Source organism: Molothrus aeneus, chromosome 5, assembly GCF_037042795.1.
Source record: "Molothrus aeneus isolate 106 chromosome 5, BPBGC_Maene_1.0, whole genome shotgun sequence".
NCBI classification, from domain to species: domain Eukaryota; kingdom Metazoa; phylum Chordata; class Aves; order Passeriformes; family Icteridae; genus Molothrus; species Molothrus aeneus.
Genome location: NC_089650.1, coordinates 58,338,749 through 58,354,087, shown reverse-complemented (window position 1 = coordinate 58,354,087; position 15,339 = coordinate 58,338,749). Strand labels below are relative to the sequence as shown.

The window sequence follows — 15,339 nt, the reverse complement described above, 5'->3', positions numbered from 1 at the left end:
AGATGATGGACAGTCTTGACTGCCCAGTCACCATTTTATTGTGTATGATCTTTGTGGGGTTGCAAAATGCTTATGCCAAACCTTTTTATAATAGATTTGCATTTTGAGCAAGGAAAGGTGTTTCTTTTTCCTCAGCCAGTTTTTATGTTTTAATGTGTTTTATGTGTACTTTCATATTAGTGTTCACTCTTTAGCATAAAATTGTATCTCTATAGCTCATGCCCAAATCTAAGCCAGATAATTTTTTTTGTATCAGAATTTACTTCTGTCTTAACTTTATCACCAATTCCTTGCTTTCATACTTACATCTTGTGCTGTAAAAATATAAAAGAAAAATTTTTCAAAATCAAGAGATTTTGGGGTGTTTGAGTCAACACTGATCTTGTAAAATGGCAATGGACTTTTTTAAAAAACAGTAATATTTGATTTCCCAGTGTTATCATGCTAAGTGAACAGTTGAAACAGGCATCCCATACCAAAAAAAGGCTGTTTTGACAATCCTATCAAAGTTTTTCTAGTCCTACACAAGCTGGACAGAGATCCTAAATTAAATATAACATTGGACTGGTTTTGCATAAAACAGTAGGGTTCATACATTGAATTACTCTGTTAGCACACCAGTTCTTTTTTCTTTTCTTTGATGATTTTCATACTGAATTTTTTATTTGCCAGCTTTCCTCTCTATAAATATCAAGAGGGAATATGTATGCTTTTTTAAAAAGCTACTTACATTGCAGAGCAGCAGATCCATGAGACTGTTTTCAAGCTTTTCGTATCTTTCAAGAGCATCTGAAACTCAGATGAAGTTACTGTAGTTTTGTGTCAATCCCAATTCACAATTTATAATTATTTGTATGAAAAAAAAATCTTCACCATCTTCAGCAAAGGAGTCCAAATTAGTTTTTCTTTTCAGTAGGTAGCTGAATACACCCAGAAAGGCTGTATAATTATTACAGCAAAGCACTTCATCTTTCCTTTAGCTGCAATATAGAAGAGATTTAATAAAAATTTTATATCAACATTTACAGGACCATCCCAAATATCAGGTTCATCACTGTAAAATCACATAGCACTTGTTCAATTTGTCTCACACAGAAAATTAATCAAGCATTTTCAGGTGTATATTTTCTCAACATTTAAGAAACAACTGCATTCATGCATCTCAGTGTGCTGTCCACCCAGAGATTCAGATGAATACAGTGCAGAAAGGTAGCTGGGAGTTGATAATCACATCTTCACCTGTGAGATCTCACTAGTGTTCTGTAACAATCTATTTTGGTACCATTACATTTAAAGCAAATCCCCCATCATTCAGAAACCAGAAAGAATTTCCCAATGCTCTTTACTCTCCTCACTGTGCAGTGATGATCAGATCACAGCTTGTCCAATACCATTCTCAAATTCATGGGGGAGCCAGATGGTTTTATAGCCTAGCAAAGTGAATTGGAGTGATTTTTTTTTCTTCCAGTCCAAATGAACTGTTAAGTTTTCCTTCACACAAAAAGAAACAAAGCAGTATAGCAATAAAATAAGAGAGATTTAAGTTACTAGCAGGCAAATTTAAGTTCTTTTTCTAATATAAATGTGTAGAGAGGCAAGGAAGGACAGGGGGCATTGTCATTCTGGCAGAGGGTACCTATATTACATGAGCAAAAATATTGAATTTAAGGTGAAACTCTCAGTAAAACTGGTAGAAGACAGGTCATTAAGGTACATTAAGCTGACTGGAAGGATAAGCAAACTGGAAAAGACAGTGTTAATTCAGTATTGGCTTGTCTGCACGCCTATTCATACTTCTTACTTGGCATGAACCACAAGGTGCTAATCTAGGCTAGCAAGAGAAAACAAAAAGACACATTTTCCATAATGAAGTTATATTAACCAACAGTTTGTAGTATATTGCAAAGCTCAGGAGTGTCATTTTCTGTAAGTACAGGTAATTTTCTCTGTATGATCAACTGAAAATCTGCTCCAGTAAGAAAACACAAAATTTAGTCTATCCAAAAAGCCTTTGTGAGGAACAAAAAAGTACCAGAATCCTGGAGAAGCAAGCACTAGAGGAATATCAGATGAAATGTAATCATTTAAATGGGAAAGAATACTTAATCAATGTATATTCAGGAATATTGAAACTCCTGCCACATAATCATAGGAGCTTTTAGTAAATCTATCAAACATGAGTTCCTGTGAAAAAGTACAAAGAAGTGAACAATTTACCTGTCTTTCAAACACAAGAAAAAAGGATCTCAGCAGCAGCAAAGCTTTAGAATGTGTTTTTGATCAAAGACTAAATCTGCCAATGTGGAGATAAACCAAGAGCTATACAAAGGGAGTTCAGCAAAAGTTGGTTGGTTGGACTAACTGGTAACTGATTTTTTACACCAAACAAGTGATATGTACTTAATTAATCAATACTTTCCATTTTAAAAAATGCCAGTTATAATTGTAACACTTCCATGTTAGCCTGGAAAAGACAGTGCTTAGCATGAAATGTAAAAATGAATGGCTAGAAAGCAGCTAAGCAATTCTACTAGAAGAATCTGGACTGAAAGATTAATGTTATTGGAGAGCCTTTCAATAAGTCTTCTGTCTTATTTTATGAATCACTTAAGCACATAAGCCAAGGGTAGAAGCCAGGTCCACTTTCAGAGAAGTAAGTTCAGGAATCTAAGGTGTAGCTGTCTCCAGAGCAGTGGAAAGGTGATCAGTGCAGTCATATCATACCCAATGTGAAAGCTGAAACAGCACACAGGTTTGTGTACCAGTCAATCACTGGAGATACTGTGATATTATGATATTACTGCAAGGTGGGTGACCTAGTGACAAAGGCCACAAACAAGCTCAGTTGCCAGAGTCTTCTTTGCCTGTGTCTGTATTGGTAAGGTCTGTGTGCTGTTTGCTTGCGGAGGTTTGCAATAACAGGAAGCTAGACTTGATGACCCAGGGATCCTTTCCAGTGTTTTGCTTCCTTAGTGGGACTGAAAAGAGCACTATTTTTTAAAAGCAGTTTTCAGTGACCTGTTGGCAGACAATGGACTCCACAGAATTCCAAGTCTTTGGGAAGGAACATTGTTGCCCACATCCAAAGGCTTCCAAACTGTTTTAGAGCTCGTATGTATGAGTATGCTGCTATACAGCATTTTTTATCCTGAAAACCTTTTCATGGTCAAGCTGGCTTATCTATTCCACTCTAAATGGGGTAGAAAAACAGCATCTTTTAAAAAATAAATAATGCCCCTTATTTTAGAGTCTGTTGCCAGCGCTGGTTTGGCTCAGCTTTGTCAATGTATCTGAGGGACGTTTTCATCTCAGTTTGCCAGAGCAAGTATTCTTCACAACCTGACATTCTTATAATTTCTTATTGTATTCCCAGCTGTGCATATTCATTCCCTTGTACACAAAAAGGCAGTGCTCGGGTTGTGACAGACTGCTGGAGACTGTGCCTTTGAGTGTTAAACCTGGGTTTCAAATGCTGATCACACCGTGTCTATCTACAAAAACATCTCCCTAGTGCTAAGCCCCATCCTTGTAGGCACAGAAAACCAGATAAAGTACTGCTTTCTTCTGAAATTCCTTTGCCTCTCACAACTTTAAAATTATTTGCATTAAGCTGACATACTGTACACACCCAGAATTCATTTGCTCCTTAGTGTTGAGACACATCAAATAAATGGGAAAAGTCAGTATAATAAGCTGCTTGGTTCTGTTTGGGTTTTTCTTCTCAATATATGAGAAGGAAATTGGTAGGGAAAAGTAATACATTTATTTTACCAATTGGAATATTTGTGATTCAGTCTCACTTTCACCAATACAGATTGTTGAAATCTGTTGTTTACAAAGAATTTTTTATTGCAGTCATAGTATAGAGTCAGTGCATGTCTTTCTGCATCTGTCTTTGCAATAATACCTGACTGAAACTAATCAGACTTTAATCCCAGACTACACCTGTCATGTGCCAAATTCCACAGTTTATGAGGTGCCCACTGATGGCTCTGAGGGGAGATCTGTAAGTGAGAGCTGCTCAAGTATTTCAGCCATCTCCAATCCCTCCCATCCTGAGGGAACAAGGCACAACTGGAGACACTTATGAGCAGTTTGCTGAAATAAACTTTGTCATTCTTTTTTTCTGTTGGGGTCAGCAAGAAGCTGACACTGAGCAAAAGCTTTTGTGTCACAATGTATAGACCAGAGTGCAATCCATAGGAAAGACCATTCCTGTCAATCACTGCTTTAGGTGATGAGCCTAAAGCATCTCTGAGCATGCAGACAGCAATAGTCACAACAGACAACAGACAACTTCGTAGTCCTCTAAATGCTTACAGTTTCATTTTTTAATATTTAAAATTATTATTATTATTAATAGTATTGTTATTATTATTATCCCAGAATACTGTGTTCTTTCAAGTGAAGCTAAAGACATTTTTATAAGAAACTGACATTTAAAAGACTCTATATTCCTCAACTGATATATTGCAGGACATAATATATGTCTAAAGACAGGTTAGGCAGGCATATGGAAATGCAACCTTATTGATTCACAAAGCTGTTGAGACTAATTGAGTAGCATTAAGGAGTTCAAGTTAATGATGTTAGCTTTCAATTTAAACTCTGAGACTGAGAGGTTTATAATGATAATTTTCATCAAAACTCCTTATTGAGGGTACTACGTGGAAGTGGAATACTTAAAAGCTTCATTACATAAAAAGACATACATATATATATGTATATATATATCTGTATTTGGAACTTAAATGGCTGGTAATGATTTTCATGTTTTGTGAGTTGGACTGATGTATCTCTGTCTCCCATTTCCTTACTCTTTGTAGGATTTAATGAACTGCAGGGAAAAGACAAATTAGAGACCAGAGGTGGATGAGCAGCAGTCCCTTATACAGTCAGTTTTAGGAAGACACATTTTTAACCTCTATTTTGGACAGACTTTTCCATACTGATCTTCTGTGAATGTATTCTAGTTTGGTTTACTGTATTCTACTGAACATAACCACCCTCCAAGAGACACCTACATTTTCAGTTCTCCTCCTTGTCTGTGGCCCATTTGTTTCCACCAGCTCCAACCAGGATGCCATTAGTCATGTGCAAATGAACACAAGGTGGGAGGGGTTGGTGCAATTTCTCAAGACCAAAATGTTTTGCTCAAGGGGATTTCTCTTTAAACCAGGTCCCGATTACAAGGAGCTGGATGTTCACCTTCGGAGAATGGAGTCTGGGTTTGGCTTCAGGATCCTGGGAGGAGATGAGCCTGGGCAGCCTGTGAGTTATTTCTTCCTGATTTCCCTCTTCCTTCCACATTCTATAATCTGTGTAAAGGCCAGAAAAATATTACTACAAAACTGAACCCAAATGAACACCATGTTAAGGCTACAAGTAAAATTACTTTTATTCATCTGTATAAAAACCCAGAACTCTCAGGTTTTTCACATCTGAGAATTAAGTTAGAATAAGAAGGCATTAAGGTGGAAACAGAGCATCACTCATCCCATTACTGCAGAGTGTGACCTGGCATCTCTTAATCTGAACTTTTCAAAATCAAGTTTAAGCAGAAGGTTCCAAAAATCCAATTATGTAAGACTATCCATAACCATGTTCAGAGTAGACAGCTTGTATGCAAAATGTGTGCATGTGGTTAAAAGACACAGTCAACAATGCAGTTTATTTCCAGAAACAGAAGACCTTTCCACGGAGTGATAGTCAATGTTCCAGGTTAAATTGCCACATCATGTGAGGCAACAAGTATAAAAATGATAGCTTTATACCATTAGGAGGGAGAAACCCCTGTGGCAAAATAAAAGGTAACAAAATTAACATAGATGGTTGGCTAATAAAATATAAAATAAATCTTATGCACAATATTTAAAAGAAACAGCATAGAAGCCTAGAAAATAAGGTTCAAATGTGCATGACATACCACAAATGTATAAATATTTTTATAAGTTACTGATCTATCTAAATACTATAATTTTGAGAGCAGGCAGAATCACTACTCTCCAAAAAAACTCAATGGTGTAACTATAATCTGACAGCTAGGACTAATCTCAACAATGATAATGCTTTACTATCACAATTTTAAGCAGTCTGAATCTTGTGTTACTACATTTCTGAGATAATGTATAATTAATTATTAGATTTGTATATTCCCTAGTCAATAATTTATATATTCCATATTCAAATTACTACAAAATAGTATATTTTTCATTCAAGTCTTAAGCTTAACTAGCACATGGCTTTGAAAAACAAAAAAGCTCTTATATTTTAAAATTGTCAATATCTGTCAAAGTACTGATATATCTTAACAGTTTTCTGATATCTCCCATAATAAGAAAAGAATGCAGGGTGTTCTAAAAAAGATGCTTCAAGTACTGTTTGAAATTCAGTCTAGTTTAGAATAAGTGTTTTCAATGGTTTTTCAAATGTAAAGTATAGCTGCTCAGAAGGACTCCAAGACAGCACTGCTTCATCCTCTACACTTGCAGTGTGCCTGAGCCCCTCTGAAATGTAACTTCCTTCTGTGGAGCATGTCCCAGTGCACATAAAATGAGGCCACTGAGCCATCATCTGCACATTCTCCAACTGAGCATTTTTCCTGTCCCTTCTGGACTGGCCAGCCAGTATAAGTTCTCAAAGCACACGTCCTGGGTGAAGCCAAAAAGGAAATCTCTGAGGTGTTAGTGGAAATGTTCCATTTTATCTTTTTAGATTTTTAGGAAATGGTACTACCTCTAAAACCAGGCTGGATGGAGCTTTGAGCAACATGATGTAGTGGAAGGTGTTCCTGCCCATGGCATGGCAGGGAGATTGGAGTTAGAGGATTTTTAATGTCCTTTCCAATCCAAATTATTCTATGTTCTAGGAAGATTTGGAAATCTCCTTCTACCTGCTCTGGACAGTAATGTCTAATGTCATTTCCTATCTCCGAGGAAAGTGTCCCTGGCTACAGGGCTGCTCAATATTTTGTGATATTTGGTGACACCAATATTTGGTGTCTCCCTTAGTTCTATTTTCATTACAAATGGATAATTAAGCAGTTGCTTGTTGGAGGTTTATGACAATCTCATGGGGAAAAGTACAGCTCAGATGACTTATCTAAAAGATGATTATTTATATAAAACTGAATTATTTCAACCCAAAGGACTAAGAGAAAACTCATGTAGAATACCTGATATTCTGGTAGTTGATATCCATAGCACATGCCAGAGTTGTGAGAGACTTGACTCTCTCAGTCTGCTCACCAGTCCAGTAGAAAAGAAATTTTGAGCAAGCTTTTTGCCTTGCAGCTACATGCATTATGCACTGAAGTATTACAGAGGATCAGCTCTTTCTAGTGTCTCTTCAGCAAAGGACTGACCTGACTTTACTGACTGAAGTCAAAGAGCCATAGCTAGATATCAAGGGTAAAGATAAGCACCTTGCTATTTTTGGAAAGCAGGACCAAAAACGCTGCCCTCTGTGAACCGCCCTCTAACACATTTCACTGTCCTGTTGAGCAGTTGCTCTCAGCCTGCCCTTAGCCTCAAGGTTGCTATCTCTGTCCCATGGTTTGCACATACAAAAGCATTTTTCCCCAAGACTTATCAATCCAATGGGCTTTACATGTCTTTGCAAACATTTCTCAAAGTCCCCAGGAGTTAAGAAGAGCCTAACTTGAAGCTGAGGATTGTGCAAGGCAAAAAGAACTTTCTTAGAATTAAGTGTGGCAGTGCTGAGGTTTTCAATTCTCACTCCCTTGTGGTTTTCCATCTTGTTTTCACTGCTCAAATTTAACAGCAATAAACACAACACATGTACTCTTTTTAGTGTCCCTCTATTTCGTATTCACAGTACAAGATTTCTAAACTCTGTTCTCTCTCCTCCACTGCTTCCCTGCCCCCCATGGACAGCCCACCTGCAGCCTCCCATTCCTTTCACCTCCAGAAAAGCAGAAGCAGTTTTTACCTGTTCTCCAAACCCCTGCCTTTCCTATGAAACAAGAACTGAGACGCTTTGAAATTTTTATTTCAGCTCTCCTGCTGTGCCGTCAGGTAACATGGAACAAAAGGAAGCTTTTGTCTTTGTGGTTTGATATCTAAAAAGAAATATGGATTCTTCAGCATAAGGCAATAACTTTTTCAAAGAAGCAGAATCCAAATAACATTATTTTAGAAGGATAATACTGACACTATAGAGGGACTGTAGCTTAGTTTCCTTCTAGGTATATCAGATACCTGGCACCTTAGAACGAGAAAATGCTGCTGTTCTGCTCCACTTTCCATATTTGTGAGCATAAAAATAGTTTTGAAAGGAAATACTTAAATTTATTGAGATATTTCAAATATCAAGACTGTGAGTTGTGCTCTCAAATCTTATAATATTGCCCTACAACAGCTATTTATCACATCTCCCACTAACTTGAGGATTTAGAGATAATCTCTGTTATGGTGAATTATAACATTACTGAAAGACTGCAAAACACATAAATTGGAACTTTACTGAAGTTGCAAATTGCTGTCCCAAAGGGGAGATGTATTTTGCATATATTTGTGCAGCTCAAACTCAGAATCACAGGAACATATACATAATTTTTCTAAGTTTTACCTTTTCAACATGGATGAACTGGGATTTTTCTCAATAATGTCCTCAAGATATATGCTGTATTCTTTTTATTGTCAGTGCCAAGATATATTCTAAGTACCTTTCTACATTTCTAAGACATAGAGCAAAATGTTAGGGTAAGACCATGCCTTGGGAAGTCCTATTTTAACAGTGATTAGACAGAGTTCAGGTGATTAGCTTGGATTTAGACAACACTGACACTTCAAATTAGGTGAATCACCCTTTATGTGCATATACTTAAATTTTGCTATGTGCCTGTGAAGCTACTGTGTTATATTCAGAAAAACTAATACAAATTCAGATAATTACCAAGAATCACAAAGAAAGTCAATATCAAAGCAGATTAACCTGTATAAATTAATAGACACAGGCTTTAATTTCAGATTAGGCTCTGCCACAATCATCCTGATCCCAGAATTTGTCCTGTTTAATCTCAAACAATAAAAGAAATGTTTCTTTTTTCTCTACAACACATCATCCTTCTCATCACACATTCAAAGCCATCTCATACCAGTATGGAACTGCATTTCAGAGGTATTATAATCCCGATATATATTTTTCCAATTTGTGCTTTACATGTAGAATTGATAACTATTATGGCAACTTCTCAGCCATGAAACAAGAGCAGATACTGCATAAGAAAAAAATTCAGACACAGAAAATGAAAAAGTTAGGAAAATTGAGTTATTCTTGCTATTAAATATCCCAAATAATAGATATGGGAGCCATCATCTTGACAAACACACCTAGCTGAAGGGTTTAAAGTATGGCTCTGCTGCTTATGTTAGGAATCCACCACTGAGGTGAGTAACAATCACATTACATGGTGGACATGTGAAATATCAGCAATAATTACTTAGACCTAGAACGAGTTTTTCTAGTTTGCTCTGTATACTGATGACGTACCATGCAATGATCTGCATTTTGTTTTTTCAAAGGTTAAAGGTGCTCAAATTGTTTAATATTTTGTCAGAAAATTACGAAAAAACTGCAAATTTTCAACAAAGGAGGAAGCCAATCCCTACACTCTCCCATGCTGTAGAGGTTATAATCCATGTCTTCTCAAAATAACTAGGAAGAAATCCTTACTTGTGAGATGCTTAATTCTCAAATGTTTTGAGAATACTTTGTGGATATCTAGCTAAAAGTAGCCTTGGAGAGCTTTTCTTCTGTCTGGTAAAGGAGCATAAATTCATATTTCATGGTTGAATTTTGCACAAAGTATTTTCCAAAGCTTTGAGGTATACTTTTTCACCATTTGAAGAACAGGATGGAGAACCTGAAAGAGCCTCTCTAGCCACTCAGCCTGGCACTGCTTAACAGGATCCCAGGAACACCAGAAAGCGGGGAAAAGCTGCATCATGTTCTCTCTTTGCTAAGTTTTGAAAGCAAAAGTAAGCCAAAGGGAGGTGAAAAACTGGGGAAAATTCTCCAGGCTCCACAGGGAATTTCATTTAAACACTATGCTGAGATACTTGTAACTCTGCAGCTAAGACCACAAAAAACCACAGGCCCACCTGTGTGATTACCACACCTAGCCTTTGCAATTCATCATGAAAAGCAATGATTCATAGCTTTTATCTTTTATTATTAAAAGCAGATTGTCACATGGCATGTCATATCCATCATTTTATGCTCACTCTCAGACTGAAAAAGAGAACAGAAAATTTGAAACACGCTCTGTGAATGCTTTAATATTCTTTCAAAGAAAGCAGGTTTTGTTTGAATCAATCTGAACTGTTCTACCAGCTATTCCACAGGGAAAATATATACATCTTCTTCTAGGAAATTATGTGAAATTATCTGCATATAAGGTGGAGAAAGTCATTACAGGGTTTTGGACAGATTTTTTATATGTCCCATACAAACTATATTTAAATGTCAATTTGGGAAAACAACATCTGCCCAGAACAAGCTGATATTTTTTCCTCTTTTTTCCATTTTAACCAAGCACTGCCTGAGCAATCATTCATTAAGAGTAATAACATTTAATATAGTACTTCTTTTCCCCTAAAGAGTCCCAAAGCCAACTCTGTGTAGTGGGGTCACTTCCACTGCTGACCTCAGGTATATAACTCCAGGTGCTTAAATCACACAGCAGTGAAGAACCTTTGATAAGAGATACACAGACTTGATAATTTTAAATAAAAAGACCCTTATATGGAATTAATCTTTTTAAGTCTTTGTTATAATGTAGTCTATAGAAACTCAACACTCCTTAGAGGCAGATTATCTTGATTTGAACATATCAAGCAGGACTCAGATTAGGATTCCCTGGTGTATCTCTCCTGTGCAGGTAGGAAATTGTGGTTTTGGGGTCCCCTGGATGGAGGAGGAATTTATGAAGGCTAATTTATTATGATATGATATGATATGATATGATATGATATGATATGATATGATATGATATGATATTATATTATATTATATTATATTATATTATATTATATTATATAAAGAATGCTATACTAAAACTATACTAAAGAATAGAGAAAGGATGCAGACAGAAGGCTAGAAGATAATAATTAAAAACCTGTGACTCTCTCTTCAGAGTCCAACACAGCCTGACCATGATTGGTCATCAAGTCAAAACAATTTGCATGTTGGATAAACAATCTCCAACCACATTCCAATGCAGCAAAACACAGGAGAAGCAAATGAGACAATATTGTTTTCCTTTTTCTCTGAGGCTTCTCAGCTTCCCAGGAGAGACACCCTGGGCAAAGAGGATTTTTCAGAAAATATGATGGTGACAGGAAACACCTTACCTTCTTACCAAAGATGAGGAAGCATCTTCAGTCATACCCACAAGAGAGGACAAGCACAGCTTTCAGACATACACAGAGCTCTTCACCTGTGCTAAATCACTAGCTTAATTTCACAAGAAAGAGAAAATCACTGCAACATTCATGTCACTAAATTGGAGGCTCGGTGCAATATATGACAGGATTCTGTTTCTTGCCTAGATTCTCATTGGAGCAGTGATTGCCATGGGCTCAGCAGACCGAGATGGCCGTCTCCACCCTGGTGATGAGCTAGTGTACGTGGATGGGATTCCAGTGGCCGGCAAAACCCACCGATACGTGATTGATCTGATGCACAACGCCGCCCGAAACGGGCAGGTGAATCTTACTGTGAGGAGAAAGGTGCTACCCACGGGTGAGTGAAGGCTGGGAAAGGTCAAAGGAAAAACAGATCCCAATGCTGGCAGCACAAACTGGTGCTGTTTTAAAGTAATAGAGGAAATCTAAGTGAATGGTTGTGTCATTCTGAGGAAAGAGTTATTGTAAATATGTGTCCCTTGTTCCCCTGACAAAAACAACTGCGTGTTGTTTCCTTCAGAAGTGGAAACATACTGGCAACCCTGGTGTGGTGATCATAAGTGCTCTGGGTTTGTTCCATGATGTCTTGGTCTGTGCTGTCTCCTTTTGTCCACTTTTGGGACTAAACATTCACCTAAGTTAAAGCCATTTGAGCTGACTGTGTCAATAAGAGAAAGGCTCAAAGACTGTTAACTGTTTTAGGGCAGGAACTCATTTCACTCTTAAATGTGTTAAAAGCCCATTTCTGGTCTCACTGATGTCATCTGGAATTTCCCACTGAACTGCAATGCAAGCCGGCTGAAAATCTTCTGTAGGGCACAAGGGCCAGATTCTTCTGTCAAGCAGACATATTCAGAAAATGAACCTAAACCACTATGAAGTATTTGTAGTAAATTAGATGTTTAGACTAACTCAGTCTCAATTACTGAAAAACATCAGAACCTTGAAAAATGCGTGTGGCAGCATCTATTAAAGCTTTAATGGGACAATTTGATGACCTTCCTTTAGAACCATTGCTTACTTGAGGAAAGAAGTCTATTTAAGGACTTTTAAAACGTTTTTGGTGAGTGCACTTGTCTGAGGTACCAGAAATGAGCAAAACCACATTCCCAGCCTGTCCTGTCTTCTGCCTGCCCGTACCCTAGACCCACTGTCACTGCCTGCGCCGTTCCCCTTCGCTCCCGTGCCAAAAAAGCCGCCCTCCCACTCACCTTCGTCTTCGCAGTCCCCCTCCCACTGCGGCACCGCAGCTCCCTGCCAGCCGTGCTCCTGCAGGACTGACTTTCTTCTGTTACTGACTCCAGAGTCCTCCAGCCAGAAAGGTGCCCCCGCGCCTGGTGCGACGCCCCCTCGCAGCTCCCCCAGCGCGAGGAAAATGGCCAATAATCAAGGTAATGACGCCGAGCCCTCGCCGCCAGCGCCACACGCACCGCAGGCCGGGCTGGCACAGAGTGGTGCCAGCCTTTGCTGCTGCTCCTTAAATATTAAAGCTCTACCAGCCACTCTGGGCTCCCGGTGCAGACAGTAAGCAAGCTGGTAAAACACCTGAAGTTGTTCTTGGGCCTTGAGAGTGCCACACCAGGAAATGTGGCGTGTAGCTCATTAATGTTTGAGCATTTCAGGAGCTGAACAGGGTTTTAATGTGGTGTTTTACAACATAAGCTTTGTGGAAGAATTTAAAACAGCTGGTGTTGGGCGTGACTGAAAAATGCTATGCTAATACATCAGGGCAATTGATTTCGTGGGAATTTCTCACTAGCATGAATGTATACAACAGAGGGATCTGGGGTTTTCCTTACCTGTCTGTAGCTGATGTACATATCTTAGCCCTCACCTGGAATTACTATTTTGTACATATACTTACCCAGATCTGGAACAGAAAATCACAATTCACAAGATTTGGAAAACAATTTGATTAGGAATATGTGATTTTTTGATTGAAATGCCATTTTTTCACAGGCAGGAGCAAAATGCAATTTTTGTGATGAGTATCTATTGTACAGTTGACAGTCAAATAGCCATTTAAGCTCTTCCTCCTTTATTATTCTTTTGCTATATGTAATGACATTCAATTGCATTCTTTCATGGCCAGGCCAGCTCTTGGTCATTCTACAGGGTAAGAGAATTTTCTTTCTCTTGCAGCCATACTGACATAAACAATATTCAGCTTTCTGAAACACGACAGCCAGAAAATGAGAACTCTCTTGTCACTGACTATGGCATTTAGTTGCAGATTTGGTTCAATAACTCTTAGAGATTTTCAGGAGTATAATAATTGTTTGTTTTTCTTCCTCTTTATACTCTCTAATTACTTTATTTCATAGTTGCAGAAGGACTACTAAAGGACACACCTGACTGAGAAAACAACAGCTTGTCCTTGGATGCTGTTTATTATATTAATATATACACACACTGAAAATCTAATTTGCAAACTCTCTACCTAGGATGTATGTGTATATGTGGGAGCTCCTCACATGTTCAGTAAAATTACTCTGCCACTCTTGTTCCAAACAGAAAACATAATACTTACATTTATCTGAAATTTCTGTATTAAAACTGTCAATAAATGCTGATTTGTGTAAACAATTTAGATCTGCAAAGAATATAAATCTTTTTGTTTCCATCTGGAAGTGTAAATTTACTGTTTTCAATTGCCAAAATGCTCACACTAAAAAATGTGTAATCCCACAAGCTTTAACTTGTTTAGTGTTCTTGTTACTGTAAAGCAATACTAAAGTGTACATGGACTCATTTTCATTTCTGCTCTTTTGAACTTGCCAAACAAGAGCATCTCCAAATCTTTAAATGACCACTGCTTCTGCCATGCCACCCACAGAAAAACTACTTGTGATGATTTTGCATTGTATAACAGCTCTGCTCTTTGAACATTTTTTGAACAAGCTAATCAACTTGTAAGAAGAACATTATGCAGCTAATCCTAATTACTCTGTTAGCTCCCTGCTTAATTCTTGTAATCCAAACACAAATAATTTTTTATTGGATTAGATGGTCACATTTTCCTCTTGATGACAGATCTACCAGCAGACAAGGGAATAGCGCCTGGTAATGGTTTTGCAATCCAGATAGACACTGTTTCTTACTTTCCTCTCTTGTAGCTAGTGTAGCAGTCAGTGTTCATGCTTGCTTTATCTGATTGCCCTTGAATGCTCTGCATAATTGTGTAGATTCCTGTCTCTCTGCATCTATTACAGCTCCTAGTTTAACACTTGGGGTAGTCTGCTCTGTAGACAGTCAGCTGTATTCACGTTGCATTAGCAAATGTACTGTAAGTCACAGAGCCACCGAGCAAGTCAGGCTGTGACACTGGTGTGATTTATGTTGCAGGAGAACCCTGCCCAGAGAATGGCAGAAGCCCAGGCTCGGTGTCTACACACCACAGCTCTCCAAGAAGTGACTACACGACTTACGCCAACAGCAATCACGCCGTGTCCAGCAGCACGGCCACGCCGCCCGAGGGCTGCGCGTCGCACAGCCTGCAGAGCAGCGACGTGGTCATCCACCGCAAGGAGAACGAGGGCTTCGGCTTCGTCATCATCAGCTCCCTCAACAGGCCCGAGTCAGGCTCCACAATAAGTGAGTAAAGCAGTTTTTCAGTTCATATTTCTCCAAGTTTGCCCAAATTTAAAAAAAAAAACAAAACCACTGTCGCTATAGGACACGAAACAACACAAGCGCACACACTGCTGCTTTCAAGGTGAAGAAAAGGGAAGTTTATTTTCTGACTAACATTTATAGTTTACTAAAAATGACAGTGGATTGGAGGGTGAAAGTGTCACCTCTCCAATGACACTGGACAAACTAACAGGCTATCAGATTTCTCTTTCCTCTATGAAAGAAGGCAAAACAATAAGTTATTTACAGAAAGTGTGAGAAAGTTCGTTACACGAAT

The 15,339-nt window shown here is 38.2% G+C and overlaps 1 protein-coding gene across 11 annotated transcripts in view; it reads left to right on the top strand.

Moving 5' to 3' along the window:
• Positions 1–15,339, top strand: part of MAGI2 (membrane associated guanylate kinase, WW and PDZ domain containing 2) — a 705,904-nt gene that overhangs the window by 627,401 nt on the left and 63,164 nt on the right. For 7 of the 11 annotated variants that reach the window (XM_066550916.1, XM_066550914.1, XM_066550924.1 and 4 more), the window contains 4 exons: positions 5,180–5,271; positions 11,574–11,766; positions 12,734–12,820; positions 14,775–15,023. In XM_066550916.1, coding sequence (XP_066407013.1) covers positions 5,180–5,271; positions 11,574–11,766; positions 12,734–12,820; positions 14,775–15,023 — 621 coding nt within the window. The remainder of the gene's footprint in view (positions 1–5,179; positions 5,272–11,573; positions 11,767–12,733; positions 12,821–14,774; positions 15,024–15,339) is intronic. The other 4 variants (XM_066550919.1, XM_066550917.1, XM_066550925.1 and 1 more) reach the window with 1 other exon arrangement.